Source organism: Trametes versicolor, assembly GCF_000271585.1.
Source record: "Trametes versicolor FP-101664 SS1 unplaced genomic scaffold TRAVEscaffold_8, whole genome shotgun sequence".
In the NCBI taxonomy this organism is placed as follows: Eukaryota; Fungi; Basidiomycota; class Agaricomycetes; order Polyporales; family Polyporaceae; genus Trametes; species Trametes versicolor.
The window spans coordinates 2739241-2756336 of record NW_007360328.1 but is presented as its reverse complement, the minus strand read 5'-3'; the positions used below and the strand labels follow the sequence as shown (position 1 = coordinate 2756336).

Sequence of the window (17096 nt, the reverse complement as noted above, 5' to 3'; positions counted from 1 at the left end):
CGTCCCGTTCTGGGACCTGCACAACGAGTCGCGCGTCGGAGGCAGTGGAACTGTGGAGCGTCCTGTACTTCGACCTGGAAAGTTACACGTGTGCCTTGAGTGGGAAGGGGAAGAGCGCAAAGCGGACGACTGCACCCGACTGCTGTCGCTCTTGAGGGATAGACACCGAGACGACGAGGAGCCTGAGCGGCGGGGGGATGCAAGCGATACGATTGGTGGTCGGGAGAAGCGGGTGAGTGGAGCATGACTATAGATATGCACGCATGGCCGCCGTAGCATCGTGGCTTCTCCCAGCACAAGCGTTACAAGCTCCGAGGCTCGCTCAGGGGCCCAAATGCAGCATGAAATCCAAGAGCCTGTAGGGAGTTCAGTAAGTGATACGTCGTCTATCGTAGTAGCAAAGTAGAACATTCGAACGAGATAGACTTCGTAGACGCAAGGGAGGCAGAGATATTGCCACGAGTAGTCGGCACAGTATGCTTCTTTCTTCTCACCAGTCTAACGTGTATATTCTCGAGGATTTCTGCGGATGTAAAGAAGCAAAAGACAGCCTCGAGCGTGAGCGTGTGAAGACGAGGCACATGGGAGTTACGAGGAGAGGATGACAGGCGCCCAAATGCACTTGGGCGCCAACCATTCCGCGGAGCAAAGAGATGCAAATAAGGACACGAGCTTTCTGGCGTCTAACTGCGCTGCGGAAGACTTCCCACCATGTTCAAGAATGTGCAGACGGTACACCTTCAGGGCATCGCCGTCTTTATCTCCTCCTTGGCTCTGGGAAACTGCGCAGTTCGACTTTAGGAATGCCTCCAACGCTACAGGACTGCTCATCATCTGCGGAGTGCCAGGCTCACTTGGCTCACTAGCCTGAACTTACGCAGCGTTCGTACCCTCTCGACCAGTCTCAACAGCGCAGAAAATAGCCGTCGGCCTCTGTACAAGGCAGGGAACCCCTGATCATGAAGTCCGCTCTACGACCCAATATCTCGCCATATGGACCGTTGCATCTCCCATTCTACCACCTGCCATATGACTCGCAGACAGCGGATCCTCGGATCTCCACCTCGTCGTCCTATCATGGTCAACCTCCAGCGAATCGCAGCTGGCACATACCTATGAGGCATCCGGAGATGCTGGATTATGCTTCAGCGTTGGTCAGCAGCTTCTCGAACGTGAGAGCGCGACGCGTTCCAAAAAAGAACGCAAGTCCGCCACTCCCCTTCACCCTGCTCTCGCTGAACCGTATCACCCCATTATGCCCAGGCCTGTCTCCTCAACACATGGCTGCGTCTTCCCATAGCCTGCGCTATGCACGTAATAAGAACTCCATCCCCGCCATGCTCGGAGCGTCGGCTCACACGCTACGTCGCGACCCGCTCAGCGCGCTGGTGACGTCGTGCTTTATTGCACAAAGCCTGAGCAACCGCTCTTCACAGTGCTCTCCTCTCGATGCATTCATTCTGTGGCTTACTCTTATTGTCACCTGTAGCTCGGCATTCAATTTGGAGCGCAGAGCTTGTGGGTCAGCCAAGATATGATGCGCATCCATGGGAACGTGTTCTCTAATATTGTATCCACCAAGAGCAAGCGATCGGTCCTAACCCATGTGACAAATTCCATCATGAGACGATCGTCGAGAGTGGGCGGTGTTCCAAATTCTGGTGGGTGCGGCAACGTTCTATATTCTGTACGAGCAGCTGACTCTTCCCCCTGCGCCCCTGCGCGCCCCTGCCAACGGCCGCCTCCGTCATACAGATCCCTTCTCTTGGTCTCTTCGACGATGCAGCGACGCCTAAAACGCGTATACGATCATCGTTGCCGCTCAAGCTCAAGTTAACTCCGTCTGTATGGGGGTCGATGATCTCTCATTCATCGAATGCGCTTGTGCAGGTAAATGCCGCCTTCCTCTCATCGCAGAGTTGCTCTCACTCATTTCTACTCGTGAGAAGGCCTTGTAAATGCACCGCGCCTTGATAGACTCGCGCCCGGTCTCGTGCTCACGAGGGCCGCCCTGCAGGACACGAGGTCAAGCCGCCCCTGCGCCCTACGTCCCCATCCCGCTTCCTATGAACGCATCCCGGCGCGTTCATCTTCCGCTGGACGCTTTCCTTCCCGTCGGTCCTCGCGCGGGCCGCAAAGCCTCAGCGCCCCCCTCTCAAACCGGACTAGCGGGGTAAGTCTACCGTGTCCGTGCCGCTGTGTCGCAGTAGCGTACACGTAGCACCGACCTCGGCGCGCCTGAGCTTCAACCTAATGCGCAGCTGACACCTGTTCCCTCAGATCTTCTCAGGGGACGTCTGCTCCCGATCTCCGGGCGGGGGGTAACCCAATGGCGGACAGAGGGGACCGCTGGCGTCCCTTGTCCGCTGCACCTCCTTCCCTCCCCCGCCCAACCCCACTTAAACTGCCTTGGCCCTCTCGTCATCCCAGCCCTGGGATTTCTACTGTCATTTTTATGCACGTGGTCTGACGACTCGCCTACGAGCCGGCTCTTTTCCAACCTAGAATTTTTGGAGCGCCACGGCGGACACGCTGAGGATACTACGGCCGGCGCCAGGGCATTGACCGCCTCGATTGCGGGCGGAGAGCTGTAGAGAAGCCTTCTGCCCCGCTCGGCTACGACAACGAAGCTTTGCGCGTTGCTTGGCGGGTCGTAGTACCCACCCCTCTCCGACGGCGGACAGCGGAGAACGCTAGATCGCGTCATCGCCCTTAATCAGGTATGTTCATCCTCCCAATCGACACCAACCCTCTTCCTCACCGTGCTCGACGAAGTGCATGACATATGCATCGGCAACTGTCGTCGCTAGATAGCAGGCCCGTACGGCGTCCACGCTCGGATTAGATCTGTCAGGGACAGGCAGGACTGCGTCACCCCGCCATTTAACCTCTAGTACTCGGGGAAGTGTCGCGTCTGCGATCACGAACGTTACCCTCTTCCGTCTGCTTTGGTCGCCGCACTACCTATCCTCTCGCTCGTCGTCCCACACCATGTCCGCGGCAACCTTACTCCTGTACACCGAGCGTACTTCACAATTAAGCTCCGCGTCACAATGAATTGCGCCTAATCGGATTGAACAAGGATACACCGGCGCGGGACACAGCATCCTGTCATCATTTCCTAGTCAGTGCACTGCGTTGCCGAGTGCCGTTTAATCGACTTCACCGGCGTTCTGGAAATACTCGCTCAACCCCGCGCCGAGTGCAACTGCGGTGAGTCAATTTTCGCTAAGCGAGCTTCTAGCGTGCTCATGCTCTTGCTCTAGGGCGCCCTGGCCTTCCGCCGGCAAAATCTCGCTCGCCGCCGCTGTCAGGTTCAGACATCGCGATGCGCACTCGTGCAACTGCCGCGCCCGAGGGATGCTTGCCGATGCGAAACGCATTCCTACAGCGTCGTCATCCTACATCATAGCAGTGCGCGTGCTCGGCATGCCGCGCGCGGGCTTGGGAATGCGCATTGAAGCATATGTGACACCGCAGGGTACCACCAGGATACACAGGACCCACGACGCGCTCCGGTTCTTGTACGCCCGTCGCTTCGCTGAATGTCATTCAGTCGAAGATAGTCGATCGACGGCCCGGCCGCGCGACGCGCGGGCAAGGGGCACAAGGGGCGATACCGAGCCCCCGCCGGCCGGGCTCGATAGACCCGTGCGGGGCGTGATAGCCTTTGTGGGTCGTTTCCGCTATCTGCGCCAGTGCCGTGCTAATATGACGCTGCCGTCTTCCCCGCAGCGGCCCAAATCCATGCGCTTTTTCCCCCGCGGGGGCGTCGTATGGAGAAACACCGGAACCCGAAGATGCCCCTGCCTGCGCACACTCGCAGCGCTACGACTCGACACCCGCCGATGCGGGAACCGGACAGGCCGCGGGCCAGTGGGAGCATGGGAAAAGCACCATATCTGCGCGCATTTAAGGTTATGGATGTCCAATTCAAACTGCGACATGGCAGCGTCGGTATGTCTTCAGATCTCTCTAACTCCCGGGGCGGATCTGATTAACAGGGAGCATGGACGTCAATGCGCAGATGACTTCCTTGCCGCGGGGAGACAGCATGGCGCACATGCCCCACCGATCGCGCTATTCAGACGCCTGGCCCTCCGGGGACCGCGACAGCCACAATCTGCGGTGGTGGGCGCAGACCTGTCCCTTTCTGCGAGACGCCGCGTCAAAGTTACCAATTGAATGCGATCTCGTCGCGTTCTTGTCTCTTAACCATATCGAGCTTCCTCGATTCCAACAGACTGGGCTTCTCCGTTTCGAGAGCGCCCTTCCCGTTTCGGTTCCTGTGGAAAGGGCGACTTCGGATTCCCCGTGCCCTATAAAGTTGCGGCGGCGGTGGAGTTTTGGGTACCACTCGTCTCACCCCATCGCCGCCATGTCGTCCCCCTACAGTGCACGCCCTGTCGAGAACCTTGGCCACGCCACGCACCCTGCCCTCCGTACGTCGTCGTTTTCCGCCTCATCGCCACCGCTTGCTCATTTTTTGGCGCACGCCACAGACCTCCGCGACGCCCGAGACGCACACGTCGTCTTTGAGGCTGTCCGCCTGGGCATTTTGCCTCTTATTACACGCCGCCTCACGGCCAGTGAGCGTGAACAGCTCACCTCAGGGAACGTCTTCGTGTGGGAAGAAGCGGAACACAAGCAAGGTGAGTGCCCACCACCGCTGCGCCAATAAAGCACACTCACCCACGCTCCGTTTTCCGTCGAATTGAGTAGGCGGGCTCGAGAGGTGGACCGACGGACGGCGCTGGTGAGCTCGCGCGGCGATTCGAACCGCATTTTCGCGCCACATGCTAATATCATCGCAGGTCTCAGAGCCGCATGCGCGGCGACTACCTCTTCTATGAGGAAAAGATCGAGACGACGCCAGAGGAGAAGGAGGCGAAGGCGGCACGTCGGTATGTCGCCGCCTCACCCTGGAAATGCACGTTCTCACGGTTGACGTGCATCGCAGCGCGCGGCGGACGCTCGACCCCTTCGCGGCGCCCCCCGCTCCCATTCGCCGCCAGGACAGACCCTCGAAGCCCGACGGTCTCACGAAGCAGACGTACTCGACGCACGTACACACACGGCGCGGAGAGCCGCCCCGCAAGTGGCACATCGTGGCGTACTTCACGGTATGCCGCCGCGCGCGTCGTCATGTCGGGTACCCCATCGCTAACGCTCCGTATTACGTGCAGGGTGACGACTACACGCGCCTGCCCGTCGTCGAAAACTACGAATACCTCCGCAACGTGCGCGTACCCGAGGGGATCTTCACGTCCGCGAAGGGGAACATCGCACGATTTGGGCGCACCCTGGACGACTCTGACGAACAAGAGCCCACACACGCGGGTAGGGATTGCCAGGACTGGAGCCCTGCCCCATGGGCCATCCCCTCTTCCCCTACCGCGCACGGACAACGCGGCGCGGATCGTCCCTTGTCATCCTCATCATCATCGTCGTCGTCGACAGCCATGCGATCACCTCAGTATTCCATCGGGAGCCATCGATCGAACAACTCGGTCGGCGTGCTACCCCGTCTGGCGACCGTGGTACCGGCATCACATCTCACTCCGCCCACATCCCCGATGTATCCCACGTCCCCAGGCGGTATACCGAGCAGCTACAAACCTCTCACCTCCGAGGATCGCCGCGCGCTCAACAGCTTCCGACTTGCGCTATAATGGGCGGTGATGTGTCAGTCCGGTGAAGTGTATGGGCATGGGTTCAATGTGACGAACAATGGGATCTGGGGCATGCCCCGCGAACGAAATCGGGAGTCTTGTATGTTAGGTGTCTGTCTCGGACCTCCCGTGCTGTGTAGCATCAGTCTTCTCTGGATCTGCTATTTAATAACTTTCCCGCGACACGCGACCACCTTATCCTCGTACGACCAATTGCTTTTTGTTGTTACGTTGGGGTTGCATTGACCCACACTCTCAGACTCGTCTACGTTCTTCAGCCGAATCAATGACGAGTTCGTGAAACAGGATACTTTGGAGTTCGCGGGGAAGAGAACACGAAGGCCTCTTGCAAAGAGGTTGGACGTCAAGAGCACCCAGGACGGGAAGACGTCGCTCACTTCTCGGAGCTCCCACCCCATGCTGGGAACGAAGGGCGTATGCTCGCAGTCGAGGACTCTGCCTGTAGCTTGCAACACAGACTCGTCTCGCCCTTCATCAGAGGGTATCTGGTCTATTGTATGGGCTTAGAGTTTTAGCCTTCTCTCGTCGAGGATAGGTCCCATTTCTTTACCTCAACATGGCGCCTTCAGAGCGTTGAATGACAGGCCTGAATGGGACAGACACGCCCTCGCTACAACTCCTATCCTGACAGCTCCTGCCCGGACGACCGACAATCGCCCGCGACGAGCAAGAATTCGGATACTAATACGTCCGAACGCGCCCAGCTCCTCGGCGCCCCTCCAACTTCCACCGCGAACTGGAAAGTCAGAGCGTTTCCTGAAGACGACGGTGCCTAGCCTGGCCGCGGGTACAGCGAAGAGAAGGCCGCGGGAGATCAAGAAGATGAAATTTGCCAATGCTTCCGCCTTCGGGGAGATCCTACCTTTCCCGAACCCTATGTCCGGGCACGGCTGCGCTACTCGTTGAGCTCATTGGAGGCTATCACTGTACAACGTCTCCCCTAAGGCCGAATAGAGTTGACTGAGCGAGTACGTATTCGCTCTTCGAATCGCCTACTTCCAAGTTTTGCTCGTCGTGTCGCTACTCCGCAGAAGCTCAACGGGCCGGAGCAACGCCCTGCGCGTTGTCAGAAGGTCAATGTAAGATCGCTGGCAGCCTCATGACTACACATTCGGAGGGGCCAGGCACCGCCCTTCCCACATAATGTCCGTGTAGGTGCGACTTGCATGTGGCGGGGGTACAGCATTGTTTTAACAATCGGCTTCTTTGGTTGATGCATTTGAACCGCAATGGTGGAACAGGTCTCAGCGGATTTCCCTCTTACGCCTTTGTGAAAGCGATCATCGAGGTCGTGCGTCACTTCTGCAAATTGGTCCCCAAGCGATTGGTACGCGCGCAGTATGCACTCTCGGCCGCCTTTGATAAGCCTAGCGCCGCGCTGCTGAGGAGTAACCCCTCTTCCTAAGTAATATGCAGCATCTCCAGGACGAGTCGATCGACAGCTGATGGCCACGGACCTGATTCTAGGAGAGTGCCTGTTGTGGGAACCGTTCGCAGTCAGTCGCGGCGGCGGTGCGAGACGTCCGACTCGCACCGCCGCCGCCCGCGCTCGCTTGCACATGCGACTGCCAAGAATCCGTCCTCCGCGAACTCACATGGCATTGGCTGCGATTGGTACGACGACATACGCTGCCCACGGATTGCGCAGTGTGGGAGCATTTGCCCCGAGCTAGAACGCGGTCGCCCCGCCGTCTCGAAATAAACGGCACTGCACCCGCTGTGTCGGAATGCTCTTTCCATGTGCCGCTTCGAGGGCATTTCTGACATTCAAGTGACGGACAGTCCTGGCCGTAGTGCTGTTCGTATAATGTCCGTTATGCATGTCGTAGGAAAGCGAACGACTGCACATCACCGCTCCACTGTCTAGTCTGCCTTCGGTGGAGTGACTCCAATGTCAAAAAACACGTTCTTTGGACAGGCGATTGCGCCGTATGTAGCGGTCCAAGTTGGACATCGCTGTTCCGCTACGCTTCTTGCGGGGAGAGCCTTCACGCCGGAGGTTCGGTGATCTCGGACGTGATGGTAAAGGCATCGGGGCAGCTTCTGTATACCTGTAGACCATTGTATCAGTCATTCTTGACTTTCGGAACACATGCTGGAGCACATACTTCACCTTGCTGTCAGTCTCGCACCGAGTAGACTCCCTGCCAGTGAGCGGTTCCCATGTGCCGCAGCATCAGCTCGTCGGGAAGATCCCAGCACGGACCGCTCTGTTGACGTATTCCCGTTCGTCGTCTCGACTGCCTCCGGGTCTCGTTAACGGAAGCCACCGAGATTGCCACGGGCCACCGTACTTTGTTGCCTCGGTGCGCACGGTCGAAGTGTTAATGTCTTTCCTACGCCGTAACTGGAGACTGGGCCGCACCTGCACCTTCCTTATGGGACTTGCGGTCAGGTGCTCGCGGGTTGAGGCGCACAAGGCGGCTCTCCGTTCGCACTGACGACCTGCGTGTCCAAATAGTGACATAGATGGTCCTCGCGCACTGTCTGGTGATGGTGATGAGTCGTGTTCTGTCAGTCGCGGTGTCGAAGGATGTACTCGGTACGTAAAGCCGGAGCCTGTGCGCCCTTTCTGGGCGCAATTGTCTGCTTCGGTGGGAGCATGGTCGCCTGCTAGTGGCGCCACCGCGGCTGCGCCCTATAGGAGAGCTATCCACGGTGCGGGTCTATGATTGGTCAGCCGCCCCAACATCTTCTTGTCAGAGCAAGTGACCCCATGGAAAGGAAGCAGTTGCGCAGGGACGATATGCCAAGCACTTCGTTGACGGAGGTGCTGCGACCCTGACTTGAGCGGTGAGAAGGAAACTCGTGGCACACGTTGTTCGACGTACCGGTAGGGGGTGAAGTTGTAGGTCGGAGGAGTACAGAGTACGCCCGTGATCCTCGTTCGCCAGATCGATGGCTGCCCGGTGTGGCCCTCACGGTCGAAAACACTCACTGATTTCCAGGCATGTCAAGAGCAGAACAAGGACCGCAGTAGACACGAGTAGGGGGGTATCGGAGCGAAAGGTGGTGGTGTTCCAACATCAAGAGGCCGTCCGGCACCCAAGACGCGCACACCCTGAAGACATAGGCGGCGCCGGCCCGCTCGCTTTACGCAAATTCCCGCATAGAGTTTCTTGGTTGCCTTTATGAGTTACAAGCTTTCGTACTTGCTTCGGTGTGTCCACGCCGCTTGCGCAATTCAGTGCATCTACTGATCTCGTCAAATGCGCGCGCACCGGTGATCGTGACCCAGGCCTTATCGATCGCGCTGTGCACTGCACACAGCGGAGTTCAACGCCCTGTGGTGGATACACGCAGCCCCCGGAGATCCCGCCATCCTACTCTGATTCTATTGCGGACGCTGTCGGAAGCTGCGCAGTGGTGGGCTATCGCAGTCAAGCGGGCTGCTGGGGGCTGGGGGACCTGAACGAAGATAGAGCAATACAATTATACGCACACTAGTATCCGCGAAAGCCGCCACGTTACGTCGCAGAACCGCAGAACCGCAGGAGTGGCCTATGCCTCGGCGCGGCCAAAGGCGGCCCAATCAAGGTCCCGCGCGCGCCCCCGCCGACGCTCCCACCCCGCACCAGCGACGTCTGACAGATGGCGCATAGTGGGTCTTCCGTGGGGGCAGTGCCAAGGCTGGTCCATCGTCCCCATGTGCTGCACGACCTAGAAGTGCGCGGATAAAGCCGAGTCAGTCGGGTCAAGCAGGGAGCCAGAGTGCGGCCAAGAGAGCCTCGCCCGCAACGTACCGACGTCATCTGTCGCCGACTCAGCGGCGTGCCGATCATGATACTCATCCTGCACGCCCGCATCGCGAACATGGCGCGCGCCTTGGAGCAGCGCACCATCTGCCCCGCGGGGCAGTCCTGGAGGAGGTGGAGAAGTTCTTCGAGATCTGCGCGGGGCTTCTTTGAGCGGCGCGGAGCAGGCACGCGAGCAAGGTTGGGACGCACCTTTAGTGTCGAACACCGTGCTCTTACTAATCGGCCGCGCTTCCAGCTGCACGCGCTGCCCCGGCGGCCGGTCTTCGCACACCGCGAGCTCGAACCCGTTTTGGCGCAGCACGTCCACGTTCTCGAGCGCGACCAGTTCGTCCGCCGCGGTCAGTTCCAGCACCTGGGGGCTGTGCACCCGCGGGTGGATTCAATTGAGCGGTAATGAATGGGCACATTGCGGGGAAAGAGCTTACTGGAAGAGCTTTTGCGAATCTATCTTTGTCGTCTGCTGCAGCGTCTCGAAGTTGTATTTCTCGTCCGCCGCGTGCTGGTCCACGATGAACAGGTCGTCCATCTCCACCCCCGGCCCTTCCTCCTCGGAGTTCGCGCGTATGGTCTTGCGCCGGCGCACGATGATGAACCCCCGATTGAACTGGCCGAGGACTTCCATAGTCGCAAAGTCGGCCTTGTCGATTACCCGCGATAGCACTTCCGTCGCCTCCTCGTCCGCCACGTCGATCGGCACCGCGGGCCTGTCCGTCCTGTCCTTCTCACGTACGATAACCTCTTGCTCACGTTGCGCATCGGCCAATCGCGTATGAAGCTTCTTCCACGCACTCGTGACACGCGAAAGGTCGAAGGTCAGAGAAACACCCTCACGCTCATTCGTACGAATAATCTCCTCGCTGACCGCCGTCGTGATGGCGGAGGACGTGCCGACATCGCTGTGCTCCCGCGCGTGTCCCTGCGAGGGTGCTGTCGGTATATCATCCTCGGGGATTTCGATCACGCCTTGCACAACTTCAACGCTGTCGACCTCTATTTCCTCGATATCCTCAACGGTATGGTCCTCCATAAAGACGTCGTGGCTTTCGCTGGGTTCCGTTTCTTGCGGGTCGTCCTCCGGTGGGTCTCCTGAGTCGCCATCCGAGGCAACAGACCGTACGTCCTCTGTCACCCCCACGTCTTCCATATTGACTTCCGCTTCGTCGTGTTCAACACCTCCCTCTTCCTCGTCCTTCTCATCCTCATCGACGTCCATAGCCGTCTCATCCACCTGACTCCCCGTCCGCGCAAACCCACGCAATAGCTGACGCATCCCCTGCCGCGTGTCCTTGCTCGACTCAGGGGACTCGCGCCTGCCCTTCTTGCGCGGGCGCTCGGCGCTGCCCGGCTCGTCCGCCGGCCGACGGAGGTTCCACGACGCCCCAGACGTGCTCAGGACCATCTGGCTCGACGACGGCTGCGGCAGCGACGACATACGCGTCGTAGGCCGTGCTGGGGGGCAGACAGCGGGGATAGGTGGGTCGTCGACTACGGAAACCTGCCGTGCCGACGCAACTCTCCGCGGGAGAGGCGAGGAGTGCGGCTCGTTACTCACGTCGGCGGTCAGGATATCCTCAACGGCGCCGTCCTCATCCGCATCACCGGCGCTGGACAAAGACGCACGCGCACTCCGCTTCGCGACCATTTGGGTGATGGTGGGCGACTGGGGAACGTCCTTCGTGCGGGTCTGGTTGTCGCCTGCAGATCTTGCGCGCTTGGAAAGTCCGTTCGCACGAGCGTGGTCGCTGCCAGGGGCTTCGTCTTCGTCTTCTGCGTCCTGAGCTGCACGATCCACAGTGCCCCTCTGGCTGTCACCGGACTCGTCGTTCGCGGAAGCGTCCTCAGCGCTCGAGGACGCAGATGGCCCGGAGAGAAGGGTAGGCACGCCGAACGAGAACTCGTCCTCCTGAGCAGGCGAGACCGAACGTCGCGCGGGCATGACAGGCGCAGCGGACCCTACGGAATTCGATGACTGAGAAGAGTGAGCTGGAGGTTCGTCGCCAGCATCATCGGGGAGAAATAACGGCTCGTTCTCCACCTCCGCCTCCTCCCTGTGGGGTTCGACGGGCTTCGTGATACTATCCGCCTTGCGAGGCGCCTGCGTTGCGTTGACGTCGAAGGTCGACCGTGCGGGTGCGTATTTCTCCTCAAGTGCTGCCCTCAGCGCCTGCACGAGGTGATTCTCGCTATGGAGTAGGATAGTGCGCTTGTCGGGACTGACGTTGATGTCGCATGAGTCTAAGAGTGCGCAAATATAAGCGAAAATCGAACGAGAGAGATATTGTCCAGGCTTACTCGTAGGTAGAACGAAATCCGCGATGATGAAGGGCGACTGCGTCGCATTGAACGACCGGTAAACCTCGTTGAACGCTTTCTGAACCTGCCAACGCGAATCAGCCATACACACAAACCTCAACAGCGCCATGCTCGGAGCACACAAACCTTCGAGGGAGAACACGGCCGACCGTTGACGAAGAAGAACTGGCGGTCGGTCCCGGTCCTACCGCTACCGACCGCAAACTTTGATATCAAGCCCCGCACCTTCACCTCGTTCGCGCTTCTACACACCACCATCCGTCATGAACACCTTATGCAAATCATAAGTGGAGCCAAGACGTACCCGTCATCTTGGGTCTTCCCGAGACGGCGGAGCACGGCCGCTTCAACCTCCACGTTGAAGTCTAACTCAAGATCTACGAGGTTGTCCAGCGCCTTCGGGCTCCAAATGGCCGACACGGACGCTCGCGTTGACGGTGTGCCGTCCGTGCGCAGCTGGCTGCTCTTCTTGCTGCGTTAACACGTTCAGCATGCGTAACGCAGAACAGCTCACGGTGTACATACCCTCCCTTGGGATGGTTCGTCACGCTCAGGCGCACGCCTTTATTCTCCTTTGCACAGGGAACGAGCGCGTACGCGTGCAGGAGCGTGAGGGACTTGCCGAACTCGCGTTTTGCGTTGCGCTCGAGCTCCTTTCGACGAACCGGGAGCGGTTTGAACAGGCCCGACACGGTCACCGTCGTGCCTCTCTGAAACGGTGCCGGATGAGGACGGCTGCTGTGAGGCTAAGAGGCAGGCTTACCTGGCGAGCGGCTTTGCCTTTCCGGCTCTTGACCTTTCCTGTGCGCTCGAACTCGATGACAGTGCCGACGGGTGCTTCAGCTGAAGTGGCCGTGGTCACGGAGACGGACTCCGCAAGGGCACAGAGGGACGAGAGAGCTTCGCCGCGGAAGCCGAAGGTAGTGACTGCCTCAAGATCGGTGAAGGATGAAAGCTTGGAGGTATGGTGCTTGAGTGCTACCAGAGGTCCGTGCGGTTCGTGACAGTTACATGGCTCATAGGGGGGTTACTCACCGATTGAGTCGTAGTCTGCGGGAGATATGCCGCTGCCGTTGTCTATGACTTCGAAGAACTCGAGACCGTAGTCTTTGAAGCGTACCTCTAGTGCAGCGGTAAATACAGATATACAAAGTAGTAATTCAAGCGACATACCAATGTTGGTGGCCCCTGCATCAAGACTGTTCTCGACGAGTTCCTTGACGGCGGTCTGGAGGTCGACAACGACTTGGCCGGATGTTATCTTGTGAATAGACCCACCATCAAGCGCTTTGATGCCACTAGAAGAGTCTCCAGAGTCCATGACCACGAATAGCGACGAGCTATAGAAATGTCGCAATAGGTTGTGTGCAGGCCTCCACGCGTTCACAGCGTAGGTAGAGTCTATATAGCAGGCCAGCCAGTCTAAGAGTATGCAAGCGTCCTCCGGTGTTCAATTTCTATCGAAGCGAGTGTAAGCAAGCAAGAAACGAGCAAGGCGCGTCGACCGAAAGACCGAGAGCGGAGAGAGAGGGAGAGGGACGAGGAGAATGAGAAAGACGCCCATCGACGCGACGCGACTAGCTGCGCGTCTTCGGGCCGTCGGGCCGGTCGTAGTAACGCGTCGGCCTCGGCGCTCCTTAAGCTAGCTCTTTCTCTTCCTTCGTCCTCGCTCTCTCCTCTCTCACCCGACGAACCCAGCTGGCTCAAGCCTGCAAGCTGCATCTTACACAGGCAGGTCGCTCCATTTCGGCGACGTGCATGTCGAACCCTATTCATCACGATATGCCATCCACCAAAGCGAGTAACCTTCCGTGACGAAACCATGGTATCAATCAATAACAGGATGAAGTCGCTTTCTCCCTGGGACCAACGGTAGGCCATATGCAGCAGATCATGTCGAGTCTCGATGTCAATACTCTCATAAAATAGTGAAGTGAGCCACCGCCTCCCCTTCTCGGAACGACCGACGGTCCTCCCTCATTGTGCGCTGCCGGGCTACTCGAGGGCTCAACTTTGTCCATGGATCTTTGGGTACAAGCGAGCGCATGCCACGGAATTCAGCTGAGAAATATGCCTCTCGGATGGCATCGGAATCGCCGATAGCGAATCCAAGCCGAGCGCTAGCGCACGCTATGCTCGCCAGGCGATGTTACTGGTTTACCAGGTTATACTCTCTGGCAAACCAATAGCATTGTCTGGCGGGTTTGGCCATGTGCACCTCTACATGCTCTTGCTTTCTGCTGTTCTGACCTCCACAGCGATGCAGGCGATAGTCTGGATTGCTCCCTTGCGTGGATCGAGAGTGCGGGGATAGATGCGAATGCGGAGGCATCCCAAGAGGACACCGGATTCGACCCAGGCAGATGTGAAAGGTTTGGCAGGGTTATCGTACGCTCTGCGGTCGCTGTGGCCACGCGGTGTCGTGAAAATGGGGAGCGCTCGCTGCTGCGGACCTGTAGACAGTGACGTCTGGTACGTCCCTCCTGCCCCCTTACCCGGATGGGTTACCATAATGCACTATCACCCCAACGACTCTCAAAACTTGTGACAGATGGTGGTTCTCATAGAGGTAATTTGCAAACTCGACGCCCAAAAATCATTGCGATTTGATCGGCTGAGCCGATAATCCCTGCGTTTTGGTTGGCTCACAACCGCCCCACTCAATGCGCATTGCGTTTGCGAATAAGCTTCATGGGCGCAGTACGCCACGCACGCACTGCATCCAGGAAATCCCCGCATGGCCCGAGCTGCGCGGCGTCATCGTACACTGGCTGGTGTGGATATTCACTGTATTTATATGTAAGTCACGCGCATTCTGGCGTTGCTTTTCAGAATGCTTTGAGCAATCCCCATTACTGAACCAATCTCGGCTCCGATGATTCCGGTCCACCGCAGCAATGTAGTCCAGCTGACACTGACAGCACTTTACAGACCAAAGAACCCCGCAGGGAACGCTCCGAAGCGTCTATCAAACCACACAACCCCAAGGCTCGTCCCTCGCACTGCCCTATAGCACTACGTAGTGCGAAAGCGCGTACCTATAACTGCATTGCTGGCTTCCGCTATCCTCGCGTCGGCGTCCCTGCCACACTCCGTCTGAGTCGACACAACTACACCTTCACCCGCTTAATCTCACACCAAAGCCCATTACGTGACCTCGGCTCTGTCGCGCCTACACCAGCATGCCAACCATTTACGACGTCCTCGGGGTCGTTTTCGGCGCCATTTCACTCCTAGGATGTCTCAAGGTCGCTCACGAGATCCTCAAATCCGGTCAGCCCGAGGCGCAAGTGCAGCTGTACAAGGCCGCGATGCAGGAAGCACGCGACCGCGTCGCCGAGCTTACACGGCGTAAGCTCTGCATACAGGAAGCCGGTGTTCTTTTAAGCAGGTACAGCAGCGCGCTCGATAAGTACTGCACCTTCTATAATTTCACGTTCTAAGGGCGCCGCTCATCTATCATTGTTCGACGGCAGCATAGACGAGGCGAGCTATGAAGCGCGGTGCGAAGCGATGGACGGCGCTCCCGAGACGATCGTCGCGGTACTCGTCTACTCAGTTCGATACGGCCTCAATTCTGAGCTCACTAAAGACATCTGCCGTTGGACGAAGCTCGTCACAGGTATCAAAGCTCAGCTTGGCCGTGTGAGTACCTCCTTACTACCAACACACGGCGACTTCAGTATTGAAGACTTTCGGATCGACACAGATGCGGCAATTCACCGCTGAGCCCCTCCAGCCGTCAGTCCCACCGTCGGTTCTTCAAGATTCGGTTTCTTCGCATTCCCCGAACAACATCGACCCCCTACCGCAGGTCCCACAGCCGTCACCACCACAGCCCCCTCACAATGCCATTGTGCAGCTGCCGACCCCAGATGCGACGCGCCCCAGTACCCCTGCTAAGCCGTCGCCGCAGCCACCGCACTCACGTGGTGACACGCAACTGACGACCCCGCCGGAATCAGACGCGTCGCGCCCCTGCAGTCCTGTTACTCCGCCCTCGCAACTGTCGCGCTCGCGTAGTGGCGTGCTCTCCTCAGCATCACCATCGCGGAAAACACCTCTCGCGTCCGGCAACGACACCCCAATTAGCGACGGCTATAACAGCGACGACTCGGACGACTTAGAGCCTAACATGGCGACCGGAATTGAGACGAGCATGGGAGAGTCCGAGTCGACTATAAGACAACGAGGGCCGTACGTGTCTCATTTACTATAGCGGCGTTTCCGGATCTGCGCTGACTCTTCCCGCATGCTGCAGTGTAGCAAAGGAGTGCCCATACTGCAACGAGCCTTTCGCGCGCGGGGACATGCTCTCTGAGCACATGCGAATATGCACTCGGGTCCCGCAATGACTTCAAGCTAGCGCGCCAATGGGAGACGGGTGCGTGAGAGATTCGAGTGTTCTGCAAGCGCTTGAAGTTGACTGACGTCTACCCAATTACCGTAGGGTGCTCGCAACGCGATGGCCATGTAACACTGTGATGGTCGTCCCTGCATGTCGCTCACTTTTACTGCTTACCCTCTCGTGCGAGGAGGACCCCTATCTGCAGTGTGGCAGATATATGTATCCGTTAGCTTTTAGGATGCATATTGCAAAGTTTCACTGCGGATGTTTAGCCTCAGGGAACAGGAAAGTCCGCCCCGCGATGGCACTTTCACACATGCAAACGACACAGATAACATACTAATACATCGTGCGGGCGGGTTCACAGGTCCTGGGTGCATAGGTGCGTAACACCGTTGGAGCTTCTGCGAGTGTACAATGCGGACATATATATATTCAGACACGGCATTGTTCTAGATTCCGCTGCCCAACGCTAGCCTCAGTCGCGCCTCAATATTTCGACCATGTCGAGCCTGTTGTCCAAATCTCAGAGGCTTGCAAGTTTCCCAGTTGCGGGACCCATCTAAGCGTCAAAACCCCCCGGCACTCGGCACTACTTGGATTATCTCGCTCTCGGCTGCGCCGCCTCCGAGGTGTCTGCGCTCCTATGGGTGTCATCTTACTGTGCTTCTATCGCTTCGAACAAGGTACGAAAGCCACCCCGTGCTCGAGTCCGAAAAACCGTGCCATAGACTGACGACGGTGAAATGCTCTATCGAATTTGAGTGCTATCGCGTGGCTGTGACAGCAGGTGGACGTCGTTCTTTGTCTGCCATGTATGTCAAACTGGGTACGCCAAAATCTTCTGGAATACTTAGAACTCAAACATCTTGCACTGCCATGCCCAGCTTCGACGTCTTGCTGTGATCATCCTGCGAAGTGAGTTTGCACCGCCCGCACTGCGCCTCATGCTACGCCAATACCTGCCATCTGACCCCGTGTTAG

At 58.1% G+C, this 17096-nt stretch overlaps 3 protein-coding genes across 3 annotated transcripts; 2 read left to right on the top strand and 1 right to left on the bottom strand.

Annotated features, from left to right (window-relative positions):
* Positions 1-4378: 4378 nt before the first annotated feature.
* On the top strand, positions 4379-5672 carry TRAVEDRAFT_127398 (uncharacterized protein; the record flags this gene model as incomplete). The annotated part of the gene is made up of 5 exons (XM_008042649.1): positions 4379-4652; positions 4720-4756; positions 4815-4904; positions 4961-5123; positions 5187-5672. The coding sequence occupies 5 exons, from the start codon at positions 4379-4381 to the stop codon at positions 5670-5672; spliced, it is 1050 nt and encodes a 349-aa protein (XP_008040840.1).
* Positions 5673-9194: 3522 nt separating this feature from the next.
* Positions 9195-13085, bottom strand: TRAVEDRAFT_59778 (DNA mismatch repair protein MutL; the record flags this gene model as incomplete). The annotated part of the gene is made up of 11 exons (XM_008042648.1): positions 9195-9353; positions 9437-9582; positions 9641-9810; positions 9877-11686; positions 11744-11828; positions 11891-12008; positions 12069-12236; positions 12290-12474; positions 12528-12742; positions 12800-12886; positions 12938-13085. 11 exons carry the CDS (start codon positions 13083-13085, stop codon positions 9195-9197), a joined length of 3291 nt encoding a protein of 1096 aa, XP_008040839.1.
* Positions 13086-14946: 1861 nt separating this feature from the next.
* TRAVEDRAFT_49891 (uncharacterized protein) lies at positions 14947-16119 on the top strand (the record flags this gene model as incomplete). The annotated part of the gene is made up of 4 exons (XM_008042194.1): positions 14947-15176; positions 15241-15409; positions 15474-15961; positions 16026-16119. 4 exons carry the CDS (start codon positions 14947-14949, stop codon positions 16117-16119), a joined length of 981 nt encoding a protein of 326 aa, XP_008040385.1.
* Between the last annotated feature and the right edge of the window lie 977 nt (positions 16120-17096).